Here is a 17,948-nt window from a genome sequence, read left to right as displayed (position 1 = left end):
AGTAAATCTGTACGCTTCTGTTTTACACTGTCTCCATGTTCATCGCTTTACCTTTTTGCTTTCAGTTGTACTTGTATTTGCTTTCTAAACCTGAACTAAAACATGCACAGACTTGCTATACTTTTTATTTAGCAAACACCCTGACTTGTCTGTTAATGCTAAACATGTCCTGTCGAGTTCTTGAATTTTTTTTAACATAATAATAAAAAAAGAAATATAAACTCTTACTTTCAATAGTACTTTGTTCTAATTTGATTTGATTTACTAGGAACGGGAAAGAAGAAGGCAGCATATGATGCTGATGAAAGCCATGGAAGCGCGTAAAAAAGCAGAAGTGAGTATTAAAGTCTGATATAGATTGATTCCGTTTCCTCCCTTCCAATATTTTAATTTTCTTTCTAAATTTTTTTAAATTATTTTTTAAGTCAAGTTTTAATCAAACTTCTTAAGGACAAGTGGTAGCTTACTTACAGTCAGTAAATCTTTCATTTTGCCATTAGGTCATTTCATGCTTTTATTTATTTATTTATTCATTTGTCCAATACACAAATACATAGGAAGAAAAATAGACATGTGATAATATAAATGAGGGTGAAAGTGAACTTAGAGGAGAGGATATATGAAAGGATAGGAGAAAGAAAGGAAAGACAATTGGACAGGGGACGAAAGGCATACCAGTGCACTTATGTACACCCCTTACTGGCCTCTTAGGAACCTGGAGAGGTCAATCGTGGAGAGTCTAAGGGAGAAGTGTTGGGGGTTAGGGGTTGACACTATTGAGTCCGGTAATGAGTTCCACACTTCAATAACTCGATTGTTGAAATCATATTTTTTACAGTCAAGTTTGAAGCGATTCGTATTAAGTTTGAATCTGTTGCGTGCTCTTGTGTTGTTGTGGTTGAAGCTAAAGTAGTCATTGACCGGTAAGACGTTGCAGCATATGATTTTGTAGGCAATACTCAAATCGTGTCTTAGGCGCTGTAATTCTAGGCTTTCTAGGCCCAGGATTGTTAGTCTATTTTCGTAGGATATTCTGTTTCGAGTGGAGGAGTGAAGGGCTCTTCTAGTGAAATATCTTTGGACATTTTCAAGGGTGTTGATGTCTGAGATGTGGTATGGGTTCCAGACAGATGAGCAGTAGTCTAGTATAGGTCTGGCAAAAGTTTTGTAGGCTCTTGTGAGTAGTGTGAGATTGCCTGAGCAGAAGCGTAGGATCAGGTTAACAATTCTAGATGCTTTTTTGGCAATGTTGTTGCAGTGGGCTTAAATTTTAACTGCAAATACAGTCTTATTCCCTCCCTCCTTCCTTAAGTTTGCAGATTTTGCCTTCTCAACCACCCACCTCTCTCCCGAACCTGGTGCAGAATATTCTCCTCTGTGGCTTCTATACAAAACTCCCAAATAAATGATAATTATAGGTGCTTATTCCCCTACTTGGCTTGATCTAATCTGTCACATACAAGAAACAAATGGAATTCTGGGTTTCACTTGGCATAGAATTTGCATGAAGCAATTTCAGTTAGTGTCGTTTGGTTCCACGTGGCTGATTTTTAAATAGCTGTTGTAGGGGGCCTGACCTGCATTGGGGCCAAGGCCACAGGCTTGTTCAGAATCACAATAGTTTATAGGAAGTGGGAACTCTTATTTATTCCAGTCCTTTTAGAAACTATAAAATGTAATAAACAAGTATTTAAACTTAAATTTAAACTTAATTTAAGCAGTACAGAGGTACCTCGTGATATGAACCCCTCGCCATACAAACAATCCGAGATACGAACCCGGGGTTTGGAAATTTTTTGCCTCTTCTTCCAAACTTTTTCTGTCTTACCGGGTTCGGCTTTTCAAAAGAGCTGCGGAGCTGTCGGGCCGGTCGGGAGGCTGGAAAGGAGGTGGGGAATCCCAATAGGGAATTCCATGGGCGGAGCTTTGACGTCACAAAGACGTCCTTCCTGGCCGGCCACGTTCATTCGCCACTACAGAATTGACTCTTATGCTTCTGCTGGTGCCGCCTTCGGCAGGAAAGTATTACAACAAGTGGTAGAGTACAGTGATAAGACACCCCCCCCCCCGGACCTCTGTTTGGTACATCCCATTCTGAAGGTTGGTTCCACTCCAGGATGGAGAATAGGCGTTGTTCCTTACCTGAACACCTCTTCTCATCTGGTGGAACCAGCCCTCAGTTCCCGTCCCTTACAATATCAGTAGTATATTAGTGTATTAGTTTTATTTTTTAGCTCATTAAGTATTATAAGGTTTTTAGTTTTCTCTAAGTCGGGTGAGGGTTATATATATGGCACTGAGTCACCACGTTCAAGTCTAGTCTTTAGGATGTGTCAGATCTGGGCTAACTTAGCAGATCCTGCCGTGCATGCAAATTCACTGACTCATTCCTTAAGCTGATTGGTTCAGGCCAAACCCATTCTGAAGGCTAGTTCCACCGGATGAGAAGAGGCGTTCAGTTAAGGAACAATGCCTATTCTCAGATTATTGACAGTTTCAGAATCTGAAGTATAAGCTTTGCAAATATATTTCAGAATTAAGCCAAAATGTAATAAAATGTTTCTCTTGGCATTGTCAGCTATTAAGAACTAATAATTACAGACCATACTTATGATCATCGTGCACAAGCTGTAAAATAAAGCAAGGGCAATTAGATTCAAATACAGTGTGCAACATAACTGATATATCATTAGTACTTTGGCTGATTCATTCTTCAATTAAAATCTTATTTAAAAAAAAAAAACCCAGCAAACTCAGCTGAAAACACTGAAAGCAAAGATTAATAAATCAAATATAGGTACATATTAAAATACTTAGAGCTGAAAATAATCCATGTCAATTCTAATTAATTTCAAAAGGTAAAAAAAAACACCTTATCAATGTTTAATTTCAAATACTATGAAAGATTAACTGTGAATTAATGCCTTGATCATTCACAGTCTGTTGGGAGCAGATGTTAGATTCTGGATAGTTGAACAGTCGAGAATCAGTCAGTGGGTCGTGTGTCTGTGTGTGTGTGTCTGTGTGTCTGTGTCTCTTAGTTATATTTGTTCAAGTCTCTGCCCTTTTTCTTAGAGCCACTAAATCTTCAGAAGGCTGCACCCAGAAATTTATCTTCATTTTGCCTCTATGAACTCTATAACAAAGTGCTACAATTGTACCACTGGTTCTTCCTACCCTCCAACTCCCTCCCAGTAACTCTCAGAGGATCAATAAGCAACAAAAGGTTGTTAAACATGCATTTATCACTAAGCAGCGCTGTCAGCAGTTTCATCGGCAGTCATAATATGGAAGCGTATCTCAGGTTTTGGAAGTTGTCTAATAAGCAGTTTGAAAGCAGAATTAAATTCACAGCACCCGAGTGAGTCTTGTGCTCTGAATATTCCATGATTGAAGATTTATACCACCTGGTTGCCTATTGAACATACCATGGGGGAATCTAGTCCTAGTTTTACTTAACAAAACTCATCTTTCAGTTTTAAGTGTTCTGTGTATACGCTTTGACCGTTTAAAATCGATAAAGCCAAATGCAGGAGCCAAGAATGTTTTATTAATTGGAAGAGGAGGTAAGTAATGCTGCAGGATGATTAAACATAATTTTTCGAGCCCAGCAGGAATGAATAAACAATACAGCTTAGAAGCAAACCAAGTTAGTTTCTCCCCCCCCCCCCGACCCGGTAGGTTCTGTTTTGCCCAGCCCACCCAACATATACTGGCTCCCCTGGGCAATATATAGCTGCAGCAATATGGGTTATTTAAGCAGTTTCTCCCATGTTCAAATAATAGGTACAGATTGCCCTGGAATTTAATGAGTATAATTCTGCTCAGCCAAGAATGCAGTAAGGTACAGACTGCCTATGCATGCATAAATATACTGGGTATTTCTATACTGTCTGGCATCAGTGCATCCTTCACACTGTAGCTTTGCAATGCAAGACTTATTTGCATGATGCACAAGGGGAAAGCACTGTTCATTTTCTCTCTTGGGCCCCTTCTACATGGAGGCCAGCTTTGCAGGCTCTCTTCCACCACTCACCCCTGTGGTTTCTTCCATTCAAAAAAGCGAAAACACGAACAAGCCAAAACTCAGTGGGCTCTTGTGCACAATACAGTTGCATCAGAGCATCCAGAAAACAAAGGGGAATAGCAGCCAGGTGCTTCAAAGAGATAGGCAAAACCTCAGGAGGCATGAAGAAGCAGATGAAATAGTACACCACCTGCACCACAGCTGCAAGAAGAATGGCTGCAAGGTTCTTTTTGCAGGATTTGCTGGAAAGTCTATGATGTCATTGAGATACCGAAGGGCATCCATTTGTCGTGCAGCTAGCGCCCATGCCTATCCCTGTCTCTCTCCTTACAATAAATAGTAACTCTGGCAGAGATAACCAATGCTTAGCAGAGGAGGTAAACAGAGGTTTTATCATTCTATGTTTATCTGTCCAGTTGCCTTCCAGGAACTGATCAATACAGTATCTTCTTAGTCCCATCTTCTTACATAGACCCTACCTTAAGTTTCATGCCATATTAATATTAGCAGGGGAAGGTTGAAATATAGGAGCAAATATTGCATATCCATACTGCTATGAAAGCAAAAGTTCATAGATAAATTAGAAGGAAAACAAACTTTTTTTTGGGGGGGGGGGTACTTAAAACAGATATTCTCCATTTATTGACCTTATTTGGGACCAGGAACTCTGTCATTAAAAGCTGTGCTCATCCAGGGGAAGATCATGTGACTGCACCAGGCTTACAGGATAGCCCTGTTGGGGTCATTAAGCAAATCACCTCTGGTCATTAGGTCAGACATCACATGACTACGAGTTGTGATTGATTATACTACCATTGATTTTGCTCTTTGGAAACCAGCTGCGCAGGTCACAAATGGTTATTGTGTGATTTCGGGACACTGACAGTCGTAAATGCATGCTGGTTACAAGCTACCCGAATCACAATTATATGTTCAAGGGAACACATAACAGTCATAATTTCAAGGATTGGGCATGAAATTATTATTTTTTCAGTGACCTCATAATTTCAAACTGTTGCTAAACAGAGCAATCATTAATTGACAATGCTATTTAGTTTTGATCTCATATACTTTTCATTAAGGAGAAGTCCTATTCAAATCAGTGAAGTTTAGTGCTGAATAGACAAGTGTAGGATTAATGCTTTCAGCAGAGGGATTTTTAACACTTAAATCAGTATATCCAGGATTTCCTAGCAAAGTTTATTTTATTTGACGTTTAAAATGTATAAACTGCCTGCTTTATCAGTACTTATTGTTATGTGATCATTTAGATCTGTCTGCTCTACCACACAAAGCCCAGACCCACAATGAGAACAATATTTGCTTGATCCCTCCCCCTGCAAAGTGAAAGTTAGTCCAAAAAATGAGGCAGGAGAAAGATAGGCCAATCCCAGGGGATGTGTCAGGGATAAAGAATCTTATTCTGTGGAGGTTTCTGAAATTCGGGATTATTTGCTGTTGCTATGTGATAGCTGGCATTGTTGGAGTGCCGGGGCATCTCCTGAGCTATGTGTGCCAATTTTTTGCCTATATGTCAGATTCTGTGCAAATTTGCAGTCCAACAGTGTTTCCTCTTGTTGCTCAGAGACACGCAGGTAAGGCTTGGTCATCATTGTCAACTGCATCATAATTAAGGAGAGGTTGTAGGCAGTGATGGCGAACCTTTTTTCCCTCCAGTGCCCAAAGCGTGTTTGCACTATTACATCTGTACGAATGCCCACACCCATAATTCTCAATGCCTGGCGAGGGGGGAAATTGCATCCCCTGCCCCCCTGGAGGCCCTCTGGAGGCCAGAAACAGCCTGTTTTCCATCTTCTGGTGGGTGGGCCCAGTCAGCCCTTTTTTCACCCTCCCCAGGCTCCAAAGGCTTGCCGTGAGCCTGCAAAGGGCAAAAATGCCCTTCCCCATCTTCCCAGAGACGCCCCAGAAGTTGAAAATGCCCTCCCAGAGCCTCCATCCGGGCTGAAAATCAGCTGGTCAGTACGCACATGCATGATAAAGCTGAGCTAGGGCAACAGCTCACATGCCGGCAGATATAGCTCCGTGTGCCACCTAGGTTTAGGTTTAGGTTTAGGTTTAGGTTTATTGGATTTATATGCCGCCCCTCTCCGCAAACTCGGGGCGGCTCACAACAATAATAAAAAACAGTACAGTACACAATACCAAATCCAATGCCCACCCATCCAGTTCCAATTTAAATTAATAATCTCATAAAAAACAGTATATATAAAAAACAGGCACACAGTCAATCAATCAACAAAACAACATGGGCAAGGGGGAGGTGTTTTAGTTCCCCCATGCCTGACGGCAAAGGTGGGTCTTAAGGAGTTTACGAAAGGCAGGGAGGGTGGGGGCAATCCTAATCTCAGGGGGGAGCTGGTTCCAGAGGGTCGGGGCCCCCACAGAGAAGGCTCTTCCCCTGGGTCCCGCCAGACGACATTGTTTAGTCGACGGGACCCGGAGAAGGCCAACTCTGTGGGACCTAACCGGTCGCTGGGATTTGTGCGGCAGGAGGCGGTCCCGAAGATATTCTGGTCCGGTGCCATGAAGGGCTTTATAGGTCATAACCAACACTTTGAATTGTGACCGGAAACTGATCGGCAGCCAATGCAGATTGCAGAGTGTTGGAGTGATATGGGCATACTTGGAGAAGCCCATAATTGCTCTCGCAGCTGCATTCTGCACGATCTGAAGTTTCCGAACACTTTTCAAAGGTAGCCCCATGTAGAGAGCGTTACAGTAGTCGAGCCTCGAGGTGATGAGGGCGTGAGTGACTGTGAGCAATGACTCCCGGTCCAAATAGGGCCGCAACTGGCGCACCAGGCGAACCTGGGCAAACGCCCCCCTCGCCACAGCTGAAAGGTGTGGCGCACGTGCCATAGATTCGCCATCACTGTTGTAGGGGAACGTCATCTTTTGGCCTTATCACTAGGAAAGTCCTCGTGCTTCCATGCTTCTGTTGATGTCTGCCTTGCGAGGTAGCCCAGACAAGAAGCACACCAAGAAGCACTAGCTCTGCCTTATTCTTGAAAGTCCGAAAGTGCATCTCTTTCCCCCTCACCTTTATTGTTCAAGAAACTAGAGAGGGTTCCTTTTGAGACATTTTCCATGCCCCTATTCCATCTGCAGAGTCAGATTTCATTTACTGTATCAGATAAATGTCTAGCCTGTGGCTCTTCCAACTGTCCCACAAGGTCATTCCCACATATCATTACAAATGAAAATACTGGACGAACAGTTGCAGGTGGTTTCAGATTTAAAATATAAGTAATCTAACCAGTAAGGTAACATACATCCTATTAGGATACTGTGATAATATTTTTTTAACTTGGGAAAAAGTGAATGAAAATAGTGACTTGGATCCTATGTTCCCTTCTAGTTAGAAATCAGAACTTCTCTTATTAGTATTTTTGTTTGCTGTCATGTATTTTTGGGGGGTGAAGGGTGTTTACATAAATATGTCTCCCTGCAGTTTCCTGTGAAGTTGGAACAAATCTTCTAGCAGATGTCAAAATTTCAATATGCCTTGACCTTGAATATGCATTTGGTACTAAATCAGATGTATTCACACTCTTATCACATAGAAATTCATTTAAAAGTAGGGATGTTAAGAGAATGTATCATGCTGCCAACTCTAGAAACTCTGTCTCAATGAAGCCTAAGAGTTTTCACTGCATTTATGTATAGTGCAGCCCTTGTTTATATTCTCACCGTATAGAATACATTCATGCTCTTGAAAATAAACTCCGGAGCCAACTGATAGTAGCATCTTTCTGCAGAACCTACTATGGCAGATCTCACTTGCAAAATTTGGTCTTCTGTGTATTTAAAGTTTAGATGTATCCCCCCCCCCTCCGTCCTTAACCTAAATGTTTTAATTGCTAGGGTGATTTAAAATTATGTAATGATTGCTTTTCAAATTCTTGAATTGTTCCTTTTGGAAGTAGACTATACAGGGTTTAATTCTTTTTTTATCTACCCTGTGCTACTTAAGGAGAAAGAGCGGTTAAAACAAGAAAAACGTGATGAAAAGAGATTAAACAAACAACGAAAACTGGAACAGCGAAGATTAGAGTTAGAAATGGCTAAGGAGCTAAAGAAGCCTAATGAAGATATGTGCTTAGCAGACCAGAAGGTAATCAGAATCATGTAAATTTATCTTTCATTGCCTTGCTGCTTCTCCTTCCTTCCTCTCTTATTGTTGTAGCAATTTCTTTTTACCTTATTGCCTTTTAAAATTAGGCCCATTTTATTTTAGATTGCTTGATGATATTATGTCAGTGTTTCAGGATGACTAGCATTTACACTAAAGCACATACAGGGATGTTGTTTGTATGTTTCTTTTTGTTTTTCTTTAACTAGTACTCAACATTGTAATATTTGGGCTGATTCAGCATAGCTTTTATACTCACAGCTTCTCAGAATTTTTCTGAACTATCAGTTTCCATGGGGCATAGTTACATCTTACAGCAGCGGTCCCCAAACTACGGCCCGCGGGCCGGATGCGGCCCAATGAGGTCTTTTAACCGCCCCGCGGCAGCTCACGAGATTTTACTGATCAATATAATAAGCTCCCGAATCTCCTGTCTACTCACCGCAGTCGGCTGCTGAGCGAGGAGAAGGTGGAGAGGCAAGGGGGCGGGCAGGAAAGCGGGCCTGCAATTGGCCAATTTATTTCTCGCCTTTAGGGAGAGAAACTGTTGCTGCCCTATGGCAGAGCAGCAACAGTTCCTCTCCCTAAAGGCGAGAAATAAATTGGCCAATTGCAGGGCCGCTTTCCTCCCCGCCTCCTTGCCTCTCCACCTCCTCCTCCGCGGTGAGTGGACGCGAAATTCAGGAAAAGGCGATGGCAATTGAAAAACTGTTCACTGAGTGTATGTGTGTGGGGGGAAGGCGGCTGCTTGAAAATCCCAGACCTCCATCACCTCACCCCCCCCACGGCACAAGGCAAGCACACCTCGCCGCTGACACAGGTGGCGGGAACCGCCCTGTCCCCCTTCAGGGCCTCTTTGACAGCTCTCGGCATCAGCGGATGCCATGGCATCGTTGTTGTCGTAGCAGTCACCCTGCACTGGCCAGTAAAGCCAGCTGCCCAAGAAAGCAGCGCAGGAAAGCGGTGCATTTAAAAAGCGCAGGGCAGCTGCCACGAAAACAACGGCCCAATGGCGGCCGCTGAAGCCGAGAGCCCGAAGCCCGCTCTCCAGCCTCAACACCAGGCTTCGGGCGAGCAGAGCTGTGCGCTGGCGGCGGGAGCTGTTGGATAGGGCTCTGCCGGGAAGGGCTGTGTCAGCGGCGAGGTGGCCGCACCGTCATTGTTCCTTCTAAGCTGCTTGCGCGACCACCTCGCACAGAAACATTTGCCCCTTTGCGCCGCCCCACCACCCGTTCCTGCAAGTAGAGGTCGGGTGTGTTACCGGGAGCTGGAGGCGGCGTGGGGCCGGACACTAGGTGCCGGGGAGGACAAAAGAGTGAACGTAGCTACTGCCTCTCAGCTGCAGAGCCGAATGGGGGCAGAGGCAACAGTGGAGCCCGGCGCTGGGGCCATGCGGGGCCGCTCATCCAGGGGGGCGTGGACTGGCAAGTCGCCCTCCGCTCTCTCTCTTTCTCTCCCTGTTGCCAGCGTGGTATATGAGAGAGAAAGAGAGAGGCAGAGGTCGGGCGCGTTACCGGGAGGTGGAGGCAGCGTGGGGACGCTGGGTGCCGGGGACACCGAGGAGGGGGTGGACGTGGCCTCTCAGTTGCAGAGCCGAACAAGGGCGGAGGCAACGGCGGAGTCCGGCGCTGGGGCCATGCGGGGCCGCTCATCCAGGGGGGCGTGGACTGGCAAGTCGCCCTCCTTTCTCTCTCTTTCTCTCTCTTATACCACGCCGGCAACAGGGAGAGAGAGAGAGCGGAGGGCACCTTGCCGGTCCACGCCCCCCTGGATGAGCGGCTCCGCATGGCCCCAGCGCCGGACTCGGCCGTTGCCTCCGCCCTTGTTCGTCTCTGCAGCTGAGAGGCCATGTCCACCCCCTCCTCGGTGTCCCCAGCACCCATCGTCCCCACGCCGCCTCCACCTCCCGGTAACGCGCCTGACCTCTGCCTCTCTCTTTCTCTCTCTGTTGCCGGCGTGGTGTATGAGAGAGAAAGAGAGCGAGAGAAAAAAAAGAGGGGAGAGAGAAAGAGAGAAAAAAAGCAAGAGAGAGAGAGAGAGAGAGAAAGGGAGAGGAGAGATAGAAAGGGAGAGAGAAAGAGGGAGAGATAGAGAGATACAAAGAGAGATACAAAGAGAGTGAGTGAGAGAATGAGAGATAAGAGAGAGAAAGAAAGAGAGGGACAGAGAGAAAGCAAGAGAGGGACAGAGAGAAAGGGAGAGAGAGAAAGAGAAAGAAAGAAAGGGAGAGAGAAATAGGGAGAGATACAAAGAGTAAGTGAGTGAGAGAAAGAGAAGAGAGAGAAAGAAAAGAGAAAGAAAGAAATAGAGAAAGGGGGAGAGGGAGAGAAAGAGGGAGAGAGGAAGAGGAGAGATAGAAAGAGAGGGAGAGACAGAGAGAGGGAGAGAGAAAGAGGGAGAGATATAAAGAGAGTGAGTGAGAGAAAGAGAGAAGAGAAAGCAAGCAAGCAAGAGAGAAATAGAAAGAGAGAAGGACAAAGAGAGAGAGGGGGGGGAGAATAAATATTAAATATTGTATTTTTTCCCATTTTGTTTTTTACTTTAAATAAGGTATGTGCAGTGTGCATGGGGATTTGCTCATACATTTTTTTTATAGTCCGGCCCTCCAACAGTCTGAGGGACAGTGAACTGGCCCCCTGTGTAAAAAGTTTGGGGACCCCTGTCTTACAGGATGCAAAAGGAAAACATTTTTCTTTAGGGGAAGTCACTGTTTCTCAGAACACAAACCACAACGGAGTATAATTTGAAAATTAAAATTTTCCCACCTGTCTAGGTCAGTTTCAGTAGGAGATGATGGGTAAAAATTAAATTTTTATTTTTTATTTTTAATGTCATTGGTCCAAAGCGTACCTTGCAGTTTTAAACTGATGGTTATCATAAACTAAAGACAGTCTACAATAGTAGAATGTTTATAGCAGTGTATCATGCCACATTACACATTAATAACCTTTGCACACTAAGCATGTCATATAAAATGCTGAACACCAATATTATTGAAGTGTGTTGCAAAAATCAAAACCAGAAGCACACACATACTCTGATATGTGACTGATTCAGCTGGATTCAATAACTTCTTTATAAACATAATAACATGAATTTACAATAAATAATAATAATAATAATAATAATAATAATAATAATAATAATAATAATAATAATAATAATTTATTAGATTTGTATGCCGCCCCTCTCCGAAGACAATACCATTAGCAGATTATTTCTTCAAGTAAATACAAGCAGGAGTTAGTTTCATTTCAGCAGAGGAGACAAGCACAGAGAGTAGAGTATGGACTGGAGCCACTCCCAGCCTTAAGCTTAAATTGTAGTTTCTATTCTCTGCACAGACTCAGAAGTGGTTAGCTCCCACTGGCTGACTTAGTTGTTATGCCTATTCACTGGCTGAGCTTTTTACCATTGGCTTTCCCAGTTCATGAATATCTTAACATATATGGTCAAACCCATTGATTTCTCTTCTCTGCTTCACAACAAAGACATTCTGGTTTGGTTTTTTTAAGACTTACGATGGGTTTATTGCTGGGTGAAATGGACAATGTTTAAATATTTTATCTTAAGAGTAATCAGGAATGACTCTTCAGTAATAAAAATTGGGTTGCTATTGCCAGAATACATTGGACCTAGTATTTGTTCTTTATTTCCTTCATCAGTGCATTAGGAAAATGCAACATGTGATATTCTAGCATTATTTCAGGAACTTACCTAGTCATTTTCCTTTTTCAGTATAAGTCTTCTATTAAAGATATATGAGACGATTGCTTTAGCTCCATATCTTAGATTCCTTGTGTGATTGCTGGTCTAATATCCTGTTCCAACAAAAGGTTAGACTGGTTGGCAAAAAGAAATAAGTGTATAAAAGCCAGAAATAGCTTGTAGCCAAATGTATTTTAATAATTATTATTGAATTTATGACTCCTTACAAAGCAGCTGAATAGATTACGGCTTGCTCGTTTTCTCATGTACTGCATTTTCACAACTAAAGGAGATAGACATTTTAAGGTAAAAGCCAAGCATGAAGAAAGTGATTTAATATGTTTCTGAGCACCTTGTCAACTGCAACTCTTAGCTCAGGCAGGCTTGTGCAACCTTTTTGGGTTTGAAAATCACAGCCTTTGAATAACGTGCTGGAGCCAGTTAGATTTGATTTGATCCAAAGTTAAATTTAACTAATTCAAATGGTTATATTTATTCTTGATGTATATATATATATTTATTGATTGATTTGATTTGATTTGTATGCCGCCCCTCTCCGTAGACTCGGGGCGATTAACAACAGTAATAAAAACAGCATATAACAATCCAATATTAAAACAGTTAAAAACCCTTATTATAAAACCAAACATACATACAGACACACCATGCATAAAATTGTAAAGGCCTAGGGGAAAGGAGTATCTCAGTTCCCCCATGCCTGGTGGCAGAGGTGGGTTTTAAGATGCTTACGAAAGGCAAGGAGGGTGGGGGCAATTCTAATCTCTGGGGGGAGTTGGTTCCAGAGGGCCAGGGCCGCCACAGAGAAGGCTCTTCCCCTGGGTCCCGCCAAGCGACATTGTTTAGTTGACGGGACTCGGAGAAGACCCACTCTGTGGGACCTAACTGGTCGCTGGGATTCGTGCGGCAGAAGGCGGTTTAATAATTGCCTCCTGCCAAAGTCAGACACAATAATTTAGTAGCAACTTATGAGTAATCTGAGCCTTTCCCTCATGGTGGATATAGCATGCAGGTGTGGGATATTTCCTGTAGAAATTGACCGGTGACTGGAAGCTATAACACTTATGCAGCTTTAAATTTCTTTAAACTATATTACAGTCTACAGACTACAAACTGTAAGTTTTGGAGATTTATTTAGAGACGAAGGGATGGTTCTTGCCCCCCTCAGGCAGCCTGTCATTACTGCGACCCTCTGGGAGCCATTAGCGGCTTGGATTCAAGTGTTTAAACATCTCAGCTTGCAGTACTGATTAACTTTGCCTTGCCTCCTTCTGCCAAAGTCAGACATAATAATTTAGCAGCAACTTATGAGCAACCTGAGCTTTCACAATAACTAGATTACAGATGTAGAGGGTTCCCATTTTTTCTTCAGAGAAGATTTATGGGTCTTAAAACATGATACCTACAAATAAATGAGGCTTCAATCCATTTATGCACAAATCATTGATACCCGGTTTGTGGTTAGAAATTTCTTGCCCTGTTTCATCCTTGTTTGAAACACTTGCACAACCAATTATTTTGCAGGCCGGATAGTCTGCATCTTTGAAACTTACAAATCTTTGGATGCTGGCTTTATATCTTGGAAATAATTTGATCAGTGCTGCAGGATGCAAAATATGTGTTTTTTTTCCTGTTTTTTTTTTAGCCTTTGCCAGAATTGCCTCGCATTCCAGGCTTGGTTCTCTCGGGAAGTACATTTTCAGATTGTCTCATGGTGGTCCAGTTCCTCAGCAACTTTGGGAAAGTCCTTGGCTTTGATGTGAATCTGGATGTCCCAAGTTTAAATGTTCTGCAGGAGGGGCTGTTGAACATAGGAGACAGCATGGGAGAAATACAAGATCTGCTGGTGAGGTTGCTCTCTGCTGCAATTTGTGATCCAGGACTAATAACAGGATACAAGGTAATGAGCACTCTTACACTAACCTTGTTGTTAACAATAATATTTTTGCAGTATCTTGGATAAATATTCAGTTGGTAAATTCAGTACGTGTGCCTTATGGGTTATATGTACCACATAACTGAACACTTTTCTATTTGTTGAGATGCAGTTCCTACACCATCCACCACATTGACTAGCGTTGGGATTTGATGTAGGGTTTCCTGCTTGATCAGAGGGTTGGACTAGAAGACCTCCAAGGTCGCTTCCAGCTCTGTTATTCTGTTAGCGGATCAGCCATGTCTTAAGACCAGGGGTGGGTTCCTACTGGTGCGGTTCGGTGCTGGTGCCCAGAATTGGCCGCCGATGATGTAATTTTGGCGTGAAGGCTTCAGGGCTGTCTATGCCAGTCTGTGTGCGCCACCATATTTTTTTCCTAATTTTTGGTGATTTGATTTGATTTGATTTGATTTGAATGCCGCCCCTCTCCGAAGACTTGATTTTCCAGCTCTGTGAGCATGTGCAGAAGTAAAACTGTCCCTGTGAGCATGTACAGAAGTAAAATTGGGGATGCGAGTGTGCACTGGTAGCACCGGTAGCAAAAAAGTAATGAACCCACCCTGCTTAAGACATATGTATATATATATACACATACACACACACACACACACAGACACAAGGGTGGGCAGCAGGCAGGATGGGGTGGAACACAGTTCCACCGGCGGAAATGAAGCTGCATGCACAGCTCCAGCTGACTGGTGGCAGTAACATCCTGGATTACTGGTCTCAACTCGGCTCTCCTTTTTTTCCCTGCTGCTGCTGCTCTGTACTCCTCGCTTTTTTCCTCTTTTCTCCTTCCTGGCCTCGGACGAGATTCCCTCTCTCCTGCCCGGCTCCCCTCCAGCCTCACGTGGCCACCTCCCAAGGCCAGGAGAGCCACGCTGCACCCTCGCAAAACCCTCACTCGGCCCACAGCTAAGATGAAAAGGGATCGTGCAGCAATAACAGTTCACTTGAACGATGATGATTGTTCAAGCCACTCCCACCTGATCACATGACTGGCAAGCCACTCCTACCCAGTCACATGACCATCAAGCCACACCCGCAAAATAAGCCACACCCACAGTGTGGCAGTAAAAAAAATGACTGCCCATTACTGCACACAAACATATATATATATATATAAACACTATGTGTAACATATTTTTGCTGATAATGAAAAGGAAGGGAGATCAGCAAAAATATGTTACACATATAGAATATAGTTTGTCAGCTATAAAAATGTAATTGCCTTGGATGTGGTCCCTGGAGGTGCCGAGAGGTAAAAAGGAAGAAGTATGTTCTCTCCCATATTTGGGTATACCGGAGTGATTCGACAGAAAAAAACATATATATATTACTATTATATATAGGGCTTAAATAATGGTGAGGATTTTCAAATCTGTTCTCACTAGATACCACTTTATAAGTCTGCTGATTTTAGTTTCAGCATATTTAGATTGTTTACTAATGTTGGTCTCCAAACATCTGCTTACCTCCCAAATTTTATTTTACTCTAGATTTCTTTGAATGTCTTTTTTTCTTAAACTTAGTTTAGGGGGTTTTGAATCTACCTTTCTGTGTGAAATCCAACAGTTAAGCCAGGAAGTTGCTTGGGAATGGTCTTTAAGTCTCAAAAAGGAGCCTATATATTTCAATATAAAAATGTTTTTTTTAAATTAAGGATAGTACAGTAGTACCTCTACCTAAGAAAGCCTCTACTTACGAATTTTTCTAGATAAGGATCAGGTGTTCAACTTGTTTTTGCCTCTTATCAAGAATTATTTTCCACTTACAAACCCAAGCCTCCGAAACTGTAACTGGAAAAGGCAGGGTGAAGCCTCTGTGGGGCCTCTCTAGGAATCTTCTGGGATGAAACAGGGCAAGAAAAGGTGGGGAGAAGCCTCCATGGGGCCTCTTGAAGAATCTCCTGGGAGAAAACAGGGCCTCCACCCTCCCTGTGGTTTTTCCAGTTGCATGCATTACTTGCTTTTACATTGATTCCTATGGGAAAAATTGCTTCTTCTTACAAACTTTTCTTCTTAAGAACCTGGTCACAGTACGAATTAAGTTCATAAGTAGAGGTACCACTGTATATTGGTTCTGTGAGTGCTGGCAGCAAAAATAAAGTAGTAATAGGTTCCAAGCTAACAGAAGATAGTGCCTCTGTTTTATGGCTAGTATATTGTTTGTCTTTTTTCCTCTTTGTTATCAAGTAACAGAAAGCTGTATTACATATGTGCTGTCATTACTGTGCGCGGAGTACAATTATTTACAAGCAGACTTTTTTCTCTAGGCCAAAACAATTCTCGGGGATCATTTGTTGAATGTGGGCATCAACAGAGACAATGTATCTGAAATACTGCAGATATTTATGGAAGGTCACTATGGGCAAACCGAACTCACAGAGAGTTTGAAAACCAAAGCTTTTCAGGCGCACACCCCAGCTCAGAAAGCATCCGTGCTTGCTTTCCTTGTTAATGAATTAGCCTGTAGCAAAAGCGTCATAAGGTAAGAATTTCCTCTGTGAACGCTTCTGGTGAAGCTAATAAAATGATCAGTAATAGGTTTGAACTTCTGAATGAACCTCTGTAGCAACAGTGTTAGCAAAGTCATCCACAAGCTATCATTCTTAAAATAACAGGTTTCTCCAACCTGTTCCATAAAATAATTGTACTTATTTGTCATCGTTAAACCGAATATTTTATTTATTCTTGACTCATACTAGTTTGAATAGGTAGCACATAAATTTGGGTAACAAAATATTTTCTCAAATACTAAATGTATTTGGAATATGTCATGCAATAAATTGTGCCTGAGTAATTAATTTTTTTCTGCTTTGACAGCGAAATAGAAAAGAATATAGATTATATGTCAAATTTAAGAAGAGATAAGTGGATGGTTGAAGGCAAACTTAGGAAGTAAGTAATACTTCTCTAAAATATTCTAGCAACATTTTTGTTTAATTTGTTATGTAGTTTATTTTCAAAGACAGATCTCATGCTATGTAAAGTGAAGTAGCAATTTCATTTATTTAATTAAAATGGGAAAATTAATTTTGTAAAGCATGTAATTTATTTTTGATACTTCATTGAAGAAAAAAAAGGTAGTGAATTGGAAGCACTCAAATTGGAAGAACACCATACTATGGTACTTATAAGAAATAAATGTGTTTCTTGCTTGAAGGTTTGTTGAGTTAATAACTTGGGATGGGGTTTTTTTTGACATTAGTAAAATCTGATTGGAACAATTGTGTATTTTTATTTCTGAAAGAGGGTTTATAGGGTTCAGGTTATTTTGTTCTGATCATCTTTAGAATTGCAAATTATTTAGGTAATGGTTAAAAATACCTCAAAGATTGTCATATAATTTTAAGTATTTCCTGTGGTACATCTGGAGTATATTTGCCAATGTTGAGGTAGTTTTGTTTGCTATAAAACAAATAGTCAAGTTTTTAAGGATGCTATTTTTTTCCATTGCACAAAACAAAATTCCATACAGCAAGTATAACAGCTCAGTTTACTATAGTATTTGAAGGGAAAGTAATTGTAAATCACAAAAGGGTTGTGTAGCCCTGTGCTGTGCTTAGCCAGGCGCCACTTTCTTTTCTTCAGTCACTTTTCTTTCTTGTTTATCAAATCAAGGAATTCTTTCAGTGTTTGTATTTCTAACCCTATTTCTCCTTCCCTACTTGCTACAGGAGGGAGATAGAAGATTTTTTAAAAAAAAAGTTATATAAAGAAATTACAGGAAGAAAAAGATCTTGACTGTAAATTTCTGTTAATGATACCGGCTCCAAATTCATACCACATTCATGAGTATAATGATGGGGGCCTTGTAATTATTAACTCATATAAAAACCACGTACTAAATCACCCTAACCACAGGCTAATTAACATTTGAAGTTGCCGGTCAATCCCTTATGTAACTGGGGTTGGGGGGGGGTTAGTTTTCTCTTAACTGTCTTTTTAAAAAAAGGAAGTACAGTACTAGATTTGCGGGGCATAGCTGATTCTCTCTTTTTAATTTAGCTCTACTTTAAAAAAAAACTGGCAAATTTTATTTTTCTAAATTTTTCCTTTGTGCCTCTCAGCTTCTCATTCTCCCTCCCATTCCCATCTTATGCG

At 41.9% G+C, this 17,948-nt stretch overlaps 1 protein-coding gene across 25 annotated transcripts in view; it reads left to right on the top strand.

Moving 5' to 3' along the window:
• Window positions 1-17,948, top strand: part of BAZ2B (bromodomain adjacent to zinc finger domain 2B) — a 318,653-nt gene that overhangs the window by 264,394 nt on the left and 36,311 nt on the right. For all 25 annotated transcript variants that reach the window (XM_070731603.1, XM_070731601.1, XM_070731595.1 and 22 more), the window contains 5 exons: window positions 269-334; window positions 8,022-8,162; window positions 13,552-13,806; window positions 16,118-16,332; window positions 16,668-16,742. In XM_070731603.1, coding sequence (XP_070587704.1) covers window positions 269-334; window positions 8,022-8,162; window positions 13,552-13,806; window positions 16,118-16,332; window positions 16,668-16,742 — 752 coding nt within the window. The remainder of the gene's footprint in view (window positions 1-268; window positions 335-8,021; window positions 8,163-13,551; window positions 13,807-16,117; window positions 16,333-16,667; window positions 16,743-17,948) is intronic.

This window comes from Erythrolamprus reginae, chromosome 1 (genome assembly GCF_031021105.1).
Source record: "Erythrolamprus reginae isolate rEryReg1 chromosome 1, rEryReg1.hap1, whole genome shotgun sequence".
Classification (NCBI taxonomy): Eukaryota; Metazoa; Chordata; class Lepidosauria; order Squamata; family Dipsadidae; genus Erythrolamprus; species Erythrolamprus reginae.
This window is presented reverse-complemented; position numbering and strand designations above follow the sequence as displayed.